Here is a 14162-nt window from a genome sequence, read left to right as displayed (position 1 = left end):
CTTCCAGACACGTAATTGCCAGTGCGACAAAGCTGATCAGTTGGTGTTGCTTTAGTCTGTCTAGTCAGCTATTTGAAATCACAAATCCAGAAATAATATGGCATCTTTCTGTAGTTATAATGAACAAGCTTCAGATGTCAAAATGCTCATTTAACTGGCTCTGCTCTGAAAAGCAACCCTGTAAATATGTTGTTGGATTCCAGGTTTGTGTCTCTATCTGGATCTTGTATTGGTGCCCATCACCAGTCTCTTGATTTTTTTTTTTTTTTTTTTTTTCTTTCTTTCTCACACATCCCTTGTAATAAAGGTTCTGGAGGCCAAATTATTTCATGAGTACATCTGTAGAGCCCCATTGTCTTTCATGGTTTTTCACAGGTGTTACCATAACCAATTATGCTGATGATTTACAAGAAGGAATTGGTTCCAGCTCCCTCCCTCTGAGCTGGGTTGATTCTGCAAGGCTAACAGGAGTAAACAGCAGTCACAACCTATTTTAGTAACTCGGATCATCAGATCTGACTCTGATGATTAAGATGATCCCATTTTATATAGTGATCTTTTACAGTAAAAATTAATTTCAGAAACAAATAAAAGGAGAAAGGAAGATCCTAGATAAAACTGCACAATGTCTCCCTGCCATCAGCAGAAACTGAAGTGCGTGGCTCTTGTGAAATCCTCTTTCCACAGATGACTTTTCAAGGCTTTGTGTAAACCTTAGTCCAAATCCATCCAGGAGCTTTCCATCTAGAACAGAGTAGAATTCTGTTTTTGACAAACATAAGATTGTATTAGGGTGACATCTCACATGACTAAAGTGGGAGGAAACGTGCAGGCTAGCTCCTCGGACACATGTTGAGAAGGGGCCCAGGATGCTTGTGGAATCTGGCACCAACAGGAATTAAACCATGATTTTGCACTTAATCTGAGAGAAATAAAAAATATATTTAAAATATCTGGATTTCTTCATAGAGTAATACTTGACACAGTCTGGAGGGGAATCCGAAGTCCTCTGAAGCAACACAAGGGAGGAGGCAGTAGTGGGGAGTGTAAAGTGAACCTAAGCTGCTTTCCCAGGAGCCACAGAAACATAAAACAATAGGTTCACTCTAATTCCAAAAGAGAAGACTGTAATGAATGTGATGGAGATGCGGTAACCTAGCACAGCCAAGCACTCCTCCTTTCTTCTTTCTGCCCTGGGACTTGCTGTCCTGTGCAGCAAACCTCTGCTGAACTGTTCTTGTTTGAATCCTAGTTCTGGGTATGTGACTTCCCTTCTGCCCGCACAGGGAGTCCCCAGTGTGCCCCTGACCAGTTCCTTTGTGGGAACGGGCGCTGTATTGGCCAGAGGAAGCTGTGCAATGGTGTGAACGACTGTGGAGATGGCAGCGACGAGAGTCCCCACCAAAACTGCCGTAAGTCTCCCTATTCCCAGTGCCTCATGGTTGAGCTGGGTAAGGTGGGGGGTCAACCCCCGTGATGATGATGAGAGCCATGTGCCTAGGGAAAGTGACCCTAGTGGTCTTAATAGGAGTTATGAGGAAGAGACCCCAGCACTGGTCACTGGGGTGATTGATGTGCAGGCTTAGTGGGGGGAAAAATAGGAAGATCAATCCTGTGCTGTCAAACAGCTGAATGTTTTTTCAGAGACTGAATCCCAAAGGTTCCTGCTCCAACTGCCAATGCACAGATCTTGGGAGGAGTTGTTACCCTTTGTCTAAGTGGAATGTTGTTACCACCTAAGGGGATGCAGCCTTCTGCAGGGCATGTCTCCTCCCTTCAGGGTTAGCCTCTTCCACAAGCCTGCTGCCGTCTAACAGCTGAGCATAATAGCAGCTGCCTTGTCTCATCTCTGCCCTCTTTACATGTTGCTGCCCCTACAGGTCCACGGACAGGTGAGGAGAACTGCAATCTCAACAATGGGGGCTGTGCCCAGAAGTGCCATATGGTGCGAGGGATGGTGCAGTGCACCTGCCACACAGGTTACAGGCTGTTGGAGGACGGCCGATCATGTCAAGGTGAGCAGGCAGGGTCAGTCATTCCATCTCTCCTCACTGCAGCAATAAGGTTCTTGCAGCTGGAGGTCTATGACAGGGGTGGAAGTTGGAACACGGGGATAGAGACAGAGCAGCAGGGAGATGTGGACAGCTTCTGGTAGGGGTGGGATCTTGGTGAGCTAATTGAAACTTTGTTCCCTTGCCCTTTTGTAGATGTGAATGAATGTGCTGAGGAGGGTTACTGCAGCCAGGGCTGCACCAACAGTGAGGGTGGCTTCCAGTGCTGGTGTGAGCAAGGCTATGAGCTTCGCCCGGACAAGCGCAGCTGCAAAGCTCTGGGTAAGAAGGAACTGTCGGCTCTAGTGTGTGTGCCTGCATGTGCACACTCTGGTAACTCAGTTCAGTAATACCTTGTTAACCTGGCTAGGTGGATAAGTCCTACCAATATGTAAGAGGTGGGGCTCTCAAGTCTGTGTCAGAGATGGTATGATCTGCCTAGGAGAGAGATTCACCCTCCGGGTTTACTGCCCAGTGGTTGGTAGCTGTGTAGTGCCACCACTCTGCCTCCACTAGGGTCAAGCCCAGCTCCTCTCCTTCTGGCTCCCTTGTGTCCCAGACCCTGCAGCAGAAGGAATTTCCCTGTCATTCTGGTTGCACAGTCGCTCCTCTATGGGTTTGGACTGTGCTTTGTAACCAGAAATAGAAACAGACTCATGATCACTGATTCTGTATTGGCAAGACTCTGCTTTATGTTTGCATATTTCATTCTCTGAGTGTGGACACCGTGTGCTTTTAAAGACACACGTTGTTTTCACCTTAGCTTGGTTCCTTAGCTCCCCTAATGTAGCATAGCTCAGCAAGTGCTGTTGTACACCTGCTTACAAGACAAAACCAAAAAAAGAAGCAAAAAAAAAAAGACAGCACCTCTCTCCTAAGCTTGCTCTGGCTGTTTCGGACTGACTGTAACTGTTTCTCACCTGTCCTTTCAGACTGTAAGTTGTGTGGTAGAGGGGGAGGGTGGAATACACCATATGCTTGTGATGGGTGCTTGTTTCTGGGGGAATGGCTGATGGGGCTGATGTGAGATGCTCAGGCAGGGGATGGGGTTGATCAGCTCTTGGTGAGCATTTGCAAAGTGCTTCCAAGCTGTCCATCCCAGTGTCATTAGTGTGAACACTCTCACCTTGTCTCTTCTTCCCAGTCCTTTACACCCATCAGTTGGCTCTCTGGTACCAATGTAAGGAAGGGATAACATTGGGCTCAGGGGGTGACCCACGTCAGGTTCCCTTCATGCTCTCTTCTGTGTGTCCCTCAGGTCCAGAGCCAGTGCTGCTCTTTGCCAATCGGATTGACATCCGGCAGGTGCTGCCTCACCGCTCAGAGTACACCTTGCTCCTGAACAATCTGGAGAATGCCATTGCCCTTGATTTCCACCACAGCAAGGAGCTAGTGTTCTGGTCTGATGTCACACTGGACCGCATCATGAGGGCCAACCTCAATGGCAGCAACGTAGAGGAGGTGGTGTCCACAGGGCTGGAGAGTCCAGGTGTGTGGCCAGCAATCAGGACAAAATCATGGGAAGCTGACTAGACCACACAATGTAGGAGTGGAGGAAGAGAGAGACAGCTGAGATGTCTCCCCTTTGGATGGGGATGGTGGAGGGTACTCTCCTCTTAGAGGTTTAGAGGCTGGGCCTCTAGAGGGATTGAAGGAGAAGAAGAATTGTTTCTAGCAGCATAATCTGCCCTCCTTGGTTTTGGTCTGTGATTAATTCTTTCCCTTGGCTAGGTGGACTTGCTATCGACTGGATCCATGACAAGCTGTACTGGACAGACTCTGGGACGTCTCGGATTGAAGTGGCGAATCTGGATGGCACACACAGAAAGGTGCTTCTGTGGGAGAACCTGGAGAAACCACGAGCAATTGCGCTCCACCCCATGGAGGGGTGAGTGGGGGCATGGGGCTCTACTAACTCCTATATTGGGGGAACGGTCCAAATCAGTGCTTAATTTGTGCCAGGGCTGACCCCGACACCTGTAGGCTTGGAAGTTCATAGCCCTGGCATCTCTGGGCTTGTTGCGTCAGTTATGAGAGTAAAAAGATTGCTTGAGCCCTGTAGGGTGACCAGATGTCCCGATTTTATAGGGACAGTCCTGATTTTTGGGTCTTTTTCTTATATAGACTCCTATTTCCCCCTCTCCCTCCCCCCCTCCCCCGCCCGATTTTTCACACTACTTGTCTGGTCACCCTAGAGCTTGGCACCTAATTGGTTGAGCCCCAGCACCTCTTTCTTTACAAATTAAGTATTGTTCCAGATACATGAGACTGAGCAGTGAGAGCTCTATCCTTGATCTAGATTTCTCCTTGTTTCCTGGCCTAGGGCCTCCTCTGTGCACACAGTATTGCCTTTGATCACAGGATTAGAGGGCCTTACAAAGCAGGGGGCTCCAGGCCAGGATGCATCCAGGGAAATACTTGCCCTTCCCTTGAGTCACTGCAAATTGAATCCAAAAAGTGTTGCATGGCAGGTTGGGGCTGTTCTCGCTTCCCCTGTGACTGATACCCAGTCCCATGGCTTGAGGTTACAGGGCCAGCTTGTTCTCTCCCTTGCTGTGAAGTGATGCCTGTTGCCATTCTTAGGGACTCAGTTTCCTAGCCTTCAGGCCTCTCCTTCCCTCCTCTAGCACCATCTACTGGACAGATTGGGGCAACACACCTCGCATTGAATACTCCAGCATGGATGGCTCCAATCGACGCATCATTGCTGATACACACCTTTTCTGGCCCAATGGGCTGACCATTGACTATGCTGGGCACCGGATGTACTGGGTGGATGCCAAGCACCATGTCATTGAGAGGGCTGACTTGGATGGGCAGAACAGGAAGGCTGTTATCAGCCAAGGTAAGAACTAGGCTTCAGCTGTGACGAGAGCTATGCTGCATCAGGAAAGATATAGCAGTACAGAGTGAGCTTTGGAGCAACCTGTCTGAGAGCTGCTACATTTACTTTCCATTCCCCCCAACTCCCCAAACACCACCATAGAGTGAGTCTGCCATACTCCTCCCATCCCTTGGGGACAGGCTCTACCCCTCTCCTCCTGCCCGTGAAGAGAAGCCAAGTTCTTTTTGGTGAACACTGGATTTGACTCTGCTGAGTCTGTCAGGGTCAGAGACCCCTGGGTGTGCAGGAGTGCCCCAGAGGGACAGGCTCAGGGGCTTTCCTCTGCTTTTCTGCTAGTCTGGCTTTCCTGGGATCTGAATTAACCTGTATGTCTGTGCTGGACTCTTGCTGCAGGCCTCCCACACCCTTTTGCTATCACAGTGTTTGAGGATAGCCTGTACTGGACGGACTGGCACACCAAGAGTATCAATAGTGCCAACAAATTCACCGGCAAGAACCAGGAGATCATCCGCAACAAGCTCCACTTCCCCATGGACATACACACACTGCACCCTCAGCGCCAGCCAGCAGGTAACTGCAGAGGGGGCAGGGAGAAAGCCAGCTGGCTGGGGACCTGTCATTGCCCAGCCTCTATGGCAGGGAGAGTCCAGGCCTGGGACTCAGAGATACTGTTCTATCCACTACTCACTATCTTCCCCCGTGAGGCCCATGTGTGACCCCAAGCTTACCTCTGGTACCAGAGTCCAGCACTAATTTCTCCATCCAGCAACTTTTGGTTTGATGTTATTTCAAGGCTCTTTCTCCAATTGTTGGATGGGTGTACCACAGCCTCTTCCTCCTTCCCCCTCCCCCCCACTGGCATAGGGGAACAGTTGCTTTCTGATTGTGAATGTTTAGGGCAGTGGTCCCCAAACTGTGGGGTGTGCCCCCCCAGGGGAATGTGGTGGAATGTTCAGGGGGGTGCAGTGGAGCCTGGGCCAGCCCCCACAGGGGGCAGGGAGGGAGCGCTACCCAACCCCACCCTGCTCCCAGTTCCACTCTGGCCCCACCCCCAGCCACTGGCTCCTGACAGCAATTCCACTCCTGGCCACGGCGCAGCTCTGACTGCAGCCCTGCTCCTGGCCCCAGCTGCATCTCCGACTGCGGCCTTGTTCCTGGCCACAGCTCTGCTCCTGATTGTGGCCCCCAGCTGCCAGCCTCAACTGCACCCCTGTTCCCGGCCGCAACCTCAGCTGCAGCGCTGGCCCTGCTCCCAACCATGGCTCTCAGCCCCAACTGCAGCTCCTGGAGGGGGGATGCATACTAGGAAAGGGGAGAATGCGACCAAAAAAGTTTGGGGACCACTAGTTTAGGGCTTGTCTACGCACAAGTCATTCTGAAATAGTTACACCACTCTAAATTCACTCCCTACCCTATTCCAGAATAACTTTCCTATGTAGACAAGCTGTTTCTACCCATGTCCCTGCAGGACTGGTCTGCGTGAATGGGCAGGAGGTCCAAATAGCTACCCCAAAGTAGAACATTTCCCAGCTCTTGCGTGTGTGCCTGCGTGTCCCTCTCTGCCCTTCCCACCTGCCCTTACCCTTGCTATGTCTCTTGCTCTCTTTACTGGTTGCCTTATGCGTGGTTGTTTTTGTTTTTGGCTATTTGAGCAGGGAAAAACCGCTGTGGGGCCAACAATGGGGGCTGCACTCATCTGTGCTTGCCAAACAGCAAGGATTACACCTGTGCCTGCCCCACAGGCTTCCGCAAGACCAGCAGCCACACCTGTGCTCAGAGTAAGTGGGGTGGGATCAGAGCCTGCATGTCACAGTCCCAAATGCTCCCAGTCTCAGATGTGCTCACGCAGCCCGCGTCCCATGTGTAGAAGTGGGTCAGAAATCTGAGTAAGCAGCAACTGTGTCACTTCCAGACATGGGGTGAGAGGGGTGCAGCAGACAAAGCCTTTAGAGGTGGGTAGGGTAACTGTAGGTGGTTTACTGTAAGATCATGTCATCTTTTTGTACCCCCCTGCTAAGCACCAAGTTGGTGCAAGATGCATGTTGGCTTTGCATATCCATTCTAGCCTGCTTACAGCTGAGGTAGTGCTTATGCCACAGTGTGTGTCCACAGCTGGATAGGGTGTGTCACCTGGAAACTCTATCTGAACTGCAACCCTTTGGGCTTTGTGAACAATGAATAGCTTAATTCCAAGGACGGCAGGGGAGTTACTCCTGATTTACAGTGTGCTCAATTACAGGAGAATTAGCCCGCTTATTTTCTGGAATTACAGATGATGGCAAAGCTACCTGCTGTAGGTCAGATCTGTGTTCCATATAGGTTCCAGATCTGATGGGCTTGTTCCATGTGCTGTGATCTCTCCCACCCCCAGGAAACAGATTCCCATTACTATGTTCTCCCCCTCACCCCACCCCCACCCCATTCCAGCAGTGAGAGCCTGGCCTGTGAATCAGCATTGAGTGGTGTGTATGCAGTGGAGCTCCGATGTAACAGTAGAATTGTCTGTGTTTGTCACTATGTTGTTGAACTTAGAGAAATTAAAAGAAGACCTTTCGACCTTTGATCAGGTCTTGACAAGTTCCTGCTTTTTGCCCGAAGGATGGACATCCGTCGGATCAGCTTCGACACAGAAGACCTGTCAGATGATGTCATCCCCCTGGCTGATGTGCGAAGTGCTGTGGCTCTGGACTGGGACTCAAAGGATGACTATGTCTACTGGACAGATGTCAGCACAGACTCTATTAGCAGAGCAAAATGGGACGGATCAGGCCAGGAGGTACTGTGTTCTGTAGATGTGAGGTTACCAGGCCAAGCAGCTTCTGGGGATCTCAGCGTTCTGTGTTGTGAATCTGGCTTGAGATTTCTATATGAACCATTAGGGCTGTATCAGCCTTCTGAGGGTCTGCTGCCCTGGTCCTGTCCATGTCCACATTAGTTTTGGCTCGTGTTAATCACTGGTGATCCAAGGTGAGCTCTTAGACCCTTGTGTGTGCTGTGTGTGCACCTCCGTGTCTGGGACTCCCTGAAGTTAGGGCAAGAGAGAACATTGATTTGTAAATACCCAGCTCCGGCTTCGATTTTTCACGGGCAGAGTCTCAATAAAACACAAACGAACAAGGTTCTAAATCCCCTTTTCCCTGGCTCAGCAGGGACTGAGAGTTACTTTCTGGGCATCCCCTTTGGCTCATGCTCAGGCTGCCATTGACAGAGCTCAAGAGTTTGGCAGCTGGGGAATGAAATAAAGGTAGAAAATGAGGTGTCCAGTAGCCATTCTTTAACTGACAAGTTTGAATTCTGAAGTCCTCAACACTTTTTCTCATGTGGATCTTTCCTGCTTGCATTTTGCTAGCCTGAGTTGTTTGTGCTGGCAGTGGACAGGCAGAGAGCCAGGCTCAAGGACTCTTCTCAAGGGAGTTTCTTGTCTGGTGACTTTTTGTTTTGGTTCTTGCTCAGGTTGTGGTGGATACCAGCTTGGAAAGCCCAGCTGGACTGGCTATCGATTGGGTCACCAACAAGCTGTATTGGACTGATGCAGGTACTCTGGGGTCTTCTGCTCTCTACAGGGTGTAATCTTCTTCCCTGTTCATAAAAACTCAGTATTAGCTTGGCAGCCTGATCTGTTTCATTTTGTCTTTCTCCATTTGGCAAACATGGGTTCTCCTTCCCCATCTTTCTAATGAAGCAGGAACCAACTTGGCTTCCTGTGTTACTTCTACTGGGGCTCTAACCCCATTGCTGATGTCCGCAGGAATGTGCATGTCTGAGGACAACAGCTGCTTGCTGCAAAGGGCTCTTGCTTGAGTTTTCCAACCACATACCTCAGGGCAGAATGGTTAGAATCTGGAGGATATTTCTGCCAGAGAAATAGAGTTCTGAGGTATGTCAGGAAGGTATGCCCCTAGACATCCTTTGGGGCCTAGCCAGATGCCTATGATGGTGTGGTAGAGCACTTCCTACCAGCTGCACCAGGTTTCAACAGTTGCTGGGGTTGCGAAGTTGAACATGAGAGTTCTCTGCTGAGTAAGTCTGTTCCGCACTCACTTTAGGCCTCCCAGGTCAGGTAAGAGGATGGCAGGCAGGGAAACTGAATCACTGTATCAGTGTTAGTTTCTTCTGTCCCCTGTGGTTCCAGAGGTCTTTGATCTTTCTCTCCTTCTCTCTCCCCCCGTCTCCTGATCTCTGTAGGAACAGACTGGATAGAGGTCTCCAATACTGATGGGACCATGAGGACTGTACTGATCTGGGAGAACCTAGATAGACCACGAGATATTGTGGTGGATCCTGTTGGAGGGTGAGAACTTCTTTCCTCTTGGGATTACATGGCAATAAATTCTGTGTCTCTCTGAATTGTTTGGGTTTGATTCATTGTGCCGTTGCCCTTCTATTGGACACCTTGGGACTTTAGAGAGACCCACACCTAGAAAGGCCTCCATAACAGGTCTATCAAAGTCTGAAAAGAAGGGCCTGACTTGTGGATGCTGATGTCATTGACAAGACAAGCAGCGGGGACTTCTAGAACAAGCTGTCAGTGATCGCTGTTGTTTTGGGCCTCATCCCGCTCTCACAGTGTAAATCAGGAGGAACCCACTGAAGTCCATATAGTTACACTAGTGTAAAATAAGTTTGAGAAGAGAATGAGGGCTTTTATTTATTTATTCAGAGTGTTCTTCATTCCATGTTGATGCTGAGTTCTTGTGAGGGCCCTGATATCTGCTTGGCCATTAGGTTAGTCTGAAGACAGAAGTGAATTACAGTGGCGTATCACCAACTAAATTAGTGCAAACATTTTTGGTCCCAAGTGAGATGCAGAATCAATGGGCCCAGGAATATCATATCCAGTGAGTGTGTCTCCAAGGTTTCATTCTCCCACAGAAAGAAAATTTCAAAATAGCATGTTTGTAGGAAGTGAATTGTAATAAAAGCTTCTGCCTTTGAGCCACAGGACCTTGCAGAGCCAAGCATCAGACTAGGTTGGGTGGCTGGGCACAAGCCCAGCAGCTCTTGCTTCCGAAATGCTAGAAGGCTGGAATAAATCTGGACCGTTCTCTTCTTTGGTGTTTACTAGGAGGCTGATGCAGAGCAGCTCTGCTTACTCTCATGACTGCAGGGATTTGAAGACAGTTAAGAAATATCTTAAGGCAACAATAAGCCAACTTGCTGCTTTATCCTCTTTCAGTCTTACCATCTCTCTCCTCCTTGCCAGGTTCTTGGCAGAGGAGGGGCTATGAATTCAGGACAATGTGTATAAAAAGGTGGCAGGGTTCTAGGGATGGAAGTACAGATCATGTTAGCCTGACACTGTTTCCCTCTGCCTGCTGAAGGCACCAAGACACTTGCCTTCTCTGGCTAATGGTGAGCTTCTGTGGGAGCAGGAGCAGGAGTGCAGGTGGTCACTTCCCTTTGGGCCCTGTGTTCAGGTTCATGTACTGGACTGATTGGGGAGTCAGCCCGAAGATTGAGCGTGCCGGTATGGATGCCTCCAGCCGCCTGGTGATCATCTCCTCCAATCTGACTTGGCCAAATGGGTTGGCCATTGACTACGAGTCTCAACGCCTGTATTGGGCGGATGCTGGCATGAAGACCATTGAGTATGCCAACCTGGATGGCAGTGAGAGAAAGGTAAGAGAACCAGGCTAGAGGAAAGGGGGGGCTGGGATGCTGAGTCCCTATCCTAGAGGGCAAAGTGCTGGCAGGAAAGAATGGCATGGGCCAAATGGAAGGAAAGTTCCCAAATCAAGACATTGTCAGCTACTTATACAGAGAGAAAAGAGCTCCCTTTATGAGTGCAACGTATATGGGCAGCCACCTCTCCCACACCAACCTTTCCCACCTTGATGCTACCAGGCCATTTACATATCACCTTTGTTGTTCTCCAAGCCCCATCCATTCTAGGGGATGATTGGAGGCGTGGGTGGAAGCACCACCATGTGATTTCCTGAGGACTTTTTTTTGGGGGGTTGACAGGTGCTGATTGGAAGCAATCTGCCCCACCCATTTGGACTTACTCTTTATGGTGAGCGGATCTACTGGACAGACTGGCAGGCCAAGAGCATCCAGAGTGCAGACAGAAGGACGGGGCAGGCTCGTGAAACACTGCAGGATAACTTGGAGAACCTCATGGACATCCATGTTTTCCACCGGCACAGACGTACAGGTACAGAGTCAGCCTCACCCCCATGGGGAGCTCTGAACTCACCCAGGCTTCTGCTGCCCTGCACGTCTGGCGAGTGAGTGAGTGTGAGTGTGTGTAATGAATCCCTATTGGCCTCTTAAAGAGAGTGTGCTCCCATACCCCCAGCCTGCATTTCTATAGCTGTTGCCCACTTTGATAGTGACCGTCCCTCCACGAACCTAATGCTGAGCTCTTGGGTGTGTGCCTGTGCCTCATAGTTTTCTCCTTTTCCCCCTTCCAGTACTCACAGCATGTGGAGTTAATAATGGTGGCTGCAGCCACCTGTGCCTCCTGGCTCCTCTCCCTAAAGGTTATAGCTGTACTTGCCCCACTGGTATCAACCTCCAAGCTGATGGCAAGACCTGCTCATCTGGTAAGTTTCCTCTGTAGGGTTCTTACTGCAGTTGGATCTCAGACTCCACATTCCACTTCTGGCCCCTTGGCACAAGTTATTGGAACCCACTCTTCAGGAGACTTGGGTGTGACTCCTCCATCCTCGTCCCCTTGAGAAGCCCATGTAGTGCTTGTGCCCTCAGGACTGGTGGTAAAAGTCTGTGGGTTGGCTTAGGGTGCCCCGGGGTGGGTGTGGGAAGATTAAATTGTCCAAAAGGAAGATTTCACCAGCGTGATGCCATATGGTTCATCTGTATGTCAGTCTCTCCCATAGATCTGTCTTGAGTTTGAAGTGGGCTCAGCCCCTTCCTGGAATGGTGCTGTACTCTATAGTACAGCTGAATAGAGCCTACCCCTATCCTCGCAGCCACCTTCCCTTTCAGTACCAGGAAGAGTCTTGGCTTCAGGCCTTTGAAGCAATAACTCTGCATGGGTCCCATCTTGTTCTCCTCAATAGGAAAACTGGTTTCCATTCCCCCACAATTAACACTTCTATGAGGGCTTCCTCTTCCCACTCCACAGGTAACTAGAGAACTGTTCTGTGTTGGTCAGTGGAGTGGGAGAGTCTTTCTGCTTGTGGTATTTCAGATCTAAGATCTTCCCTTCTCCTTAAAGGCTGAAGCTGTCTCTTGGGTGGCTCAAGGATATGATTCAGCAGACGGTGCCCCAGGGACAATTGGCTTGACCTTCTCCTTGCCCTTCACTGACACTGTTGGTCTATCCTCAACTTTCTGCAGGGATGACCAGCTTTCTGATCTTTGCCAGAAGGACGGACATCCGCATGGTCTCCTTGGATATCCCGTATTTTGCAGACGTCGTTGTCTCAGTCAATGTCACTATGAAAAACACCATTGCCATTGGGGTGGATCCCCAGGAAGGTCTGAACTGCCTTTATATCTAACCACATTCAACACTGGTTATTGCAGGGCTGCAGCTCTCAATTGGTGGTCTCTCACTGAGGGAAGGCACTGCCAGTGGTTCACTCAGTGTCATAAAGGTGCAGAGATGTAGGCTCCTGTTTCTCCAATGCATGCTGCATAGATTCCCTTCCTTCACCACTGTTGTGATTCTAAGACAGGCTCCAGCTGGCTGACATGCAGGGCTAAAACCCCAACTAGCTGGAATAAGCTGCCTGGTTCACTGAGACAGTCTGAATTTAAATAATTTGGTCTCCTATCTAAGTCTTGTTAATGTAAAGAGAGCTGGGCTGGTGCCTGTTGGTTTACACTAAGGGCTTGTGTACACTTGAAATGCTACAGCAGCACAGCTGCAACTGCGCTGCTGTAGCATTTCAAGTGTAGACACTCACTACAGTGATGAGAGGGGTTCTCCCATCAGCATAGGTAACCCACCTTGCTGAGAGGCGCAGTAGCTCAGTTAACAGAAGAATTCTGTCTGTTGCTCAGGGCTGCAGATTTTTCACACCCCTGAGCAATGTAACTGGTTTGACTTTTAAGTTTGAGGATTGATCTGGCCTGTGTATCTGGCGCATGTCTGGGTTGAACCCCGTTTTGTGTGGTGGGTTAGAATGTCTGACTCTTGTCCTTTGGGACCCTCTTGAAAACCAGACATGGGTCTGATTATGCTATTCATCAGTAACATTTTAAATAATAAACTGCATTGTTCTGTACAGGGACCCTTTCAGGAGCAGCTGGGAGCTCCCCAGAGGCAGTGCTCCTCACCATTCACTATGGCACCTCCCCCAGGGAGAGGCTGGAGCTGGAGGAGCTGTGGCTTTTCTATCCCTTTAACTGAATTACTGTGGCTCTGTGTCCTGTGGTGCTGGACACTGACAGACCACTGGATTGCATGACCCTGCTGCTCTTCAGAGTAATCCAGGTGCCTATAATCTCAAGGAGACCTGGGGCTATTTGAAGGAGTTTGCTGATTTTTAATTTTTCCTATTTCCCTACCAGGAAAGGTTTACTGGTCAGATAGCACGCTGCGGAAAATCAGCAGGGCTGCCCTGGATGGCTCACACTATGAGGACATCATCACCACAGGTGAGGGATGCTTTGTAGAGTGCACCATGCCTTCATGTGTTAGCTTGGAGGGAGATTCCTTGGGTTTCCAGCTCTAGAGAGATCAGAGGTGGAAGTTCTGTGGGTATTATAGGGGGAGTGCTCCCAGACTTGAGTGGTGAGCAGGGGTAGTCCCTTGGGTTATCTGATCGATATAGAAGGATGAGAAGTTACCTTGGTACAATTCTGGTTTCTCAGGTCTGCTGACCACAGATGGGCTAGCAGTGGATGCTATTGGCCGCAAGGTATATTGGACAGACACGGGAACCAATCGGATTGAAGTGGGCAACCTGGATGGATCAATGAGGAAGGTTTTGGTCTGGCAGAACTTGGACAGCCCAAGAGCAATTGCATTGTATCACGAGATGGGGTTAGTGCTGGCAGGGGACTGTCTTGAGGGAGGAGGCCTGGAGGCATTAACCTCTTTGCTGTTTCTCTGATGTGTTCTAGGCTTTCCCCTTTTTCCTAGATACATGTACTGGACAGACTGGGGTGAGAATGCCAAGCTGGAGCGCTCGGGCATGGATGGTTCAGGACGCCTGGTGCTGATCAGCAACAACCTGGGCTGGCCCAATGGGCTGGCAGTGGATAAGGCTGGGTCACAGCTGCTATGGGCTGATGCGCACACAGAGGTTGGTGTCTTCTCTTCGATGATTCCTATGGGATTAACATTGGAGCCT

At 49.8% G+C, this 14162-nt stretch overlaps 1 protein-coding gene across 5 annotated transcripts in view; it reads left to right on the top strand.

Annotated features, from left to right (window-relative positions):
• The window catches only part of LRP4 (LDL receptor related protein 4), a 120010-nt gene that overhangs the window by 86688 nt on the left and 19160 nt on the right, over positions 1-14162 (top strand). For 4 of the 5 annotated variants that reach the window (XM_075065298.1, XM_075065299.1, XM_075065296.1 and 1 more), the window contains 18 exons: positions 1287-1412; positions 1881-2015; positions 2208-2333; positions 3310-3540; positions 3783-3939; positions 4679-4896; positions 5290-5466; positions 6549-6674; positions 7464-7672; positions 8350-8431; positions 9082-9187; positions 10314-10515; positions 10861-11050; positions 11310-11441; positions 12199-12339; positions 13378-13464; positions 13681-13852; positions 13952-14114. In XM_075065298.1, the coding sequence (XP_074921399.1) occupies positions 1287-1412; positions 1881-2015; positions 2208-2333; positions 3310-3540; positions 3783-3939; positions 4679-4896; positions 5290-5466; positions 6549-6674; positions 7464-7672; positions 8350-8431; positions 9082-9187; positions 10314-10515; positions 10861-11050; positions 11310-11441; positions 12199-12339; positions 13378-13464; positions 13681-13852; positions 13952-14114 (2780 nt within the window). The remainder of the gene's footprint in view (positions 1-1286; positions 1413-1880; positions 2016-2207; positions 2334-3309; positions 3541-3782; positions 3940-4678; positions 4897-5289; positions 5467-6548; positions 6675-7463; positions 7673-8349; positions 8432-9081; positions 9188-10313; positions 10516-10860; positions 11051-11309; positions 11442-12198; positions 12340-13377; positions 13465-13680; positions 13853-13951; positions 14115-14162) is intronic. The other variant, XM_075065297.1, reaches the window with a different exon arrangement.

This window comes from Chelonoidis abingdonii, chromosome 4, assembly GCF_003597395.2.
Source record: "Chelonoidis abingdonii isolate Lonesome George chromosome 4, CheloAbing_2.0, whole genome shotgun sequence".
NCBI classification, from domain to species: Eukaryota; Metazoa; Chordata; order Testudines; family Testudinidae; genus Chelonoidis; species Chelonoidis abingdonii.
This window is presented reverse-complemented; position numbering and strand designations above follow the sequence as displayed.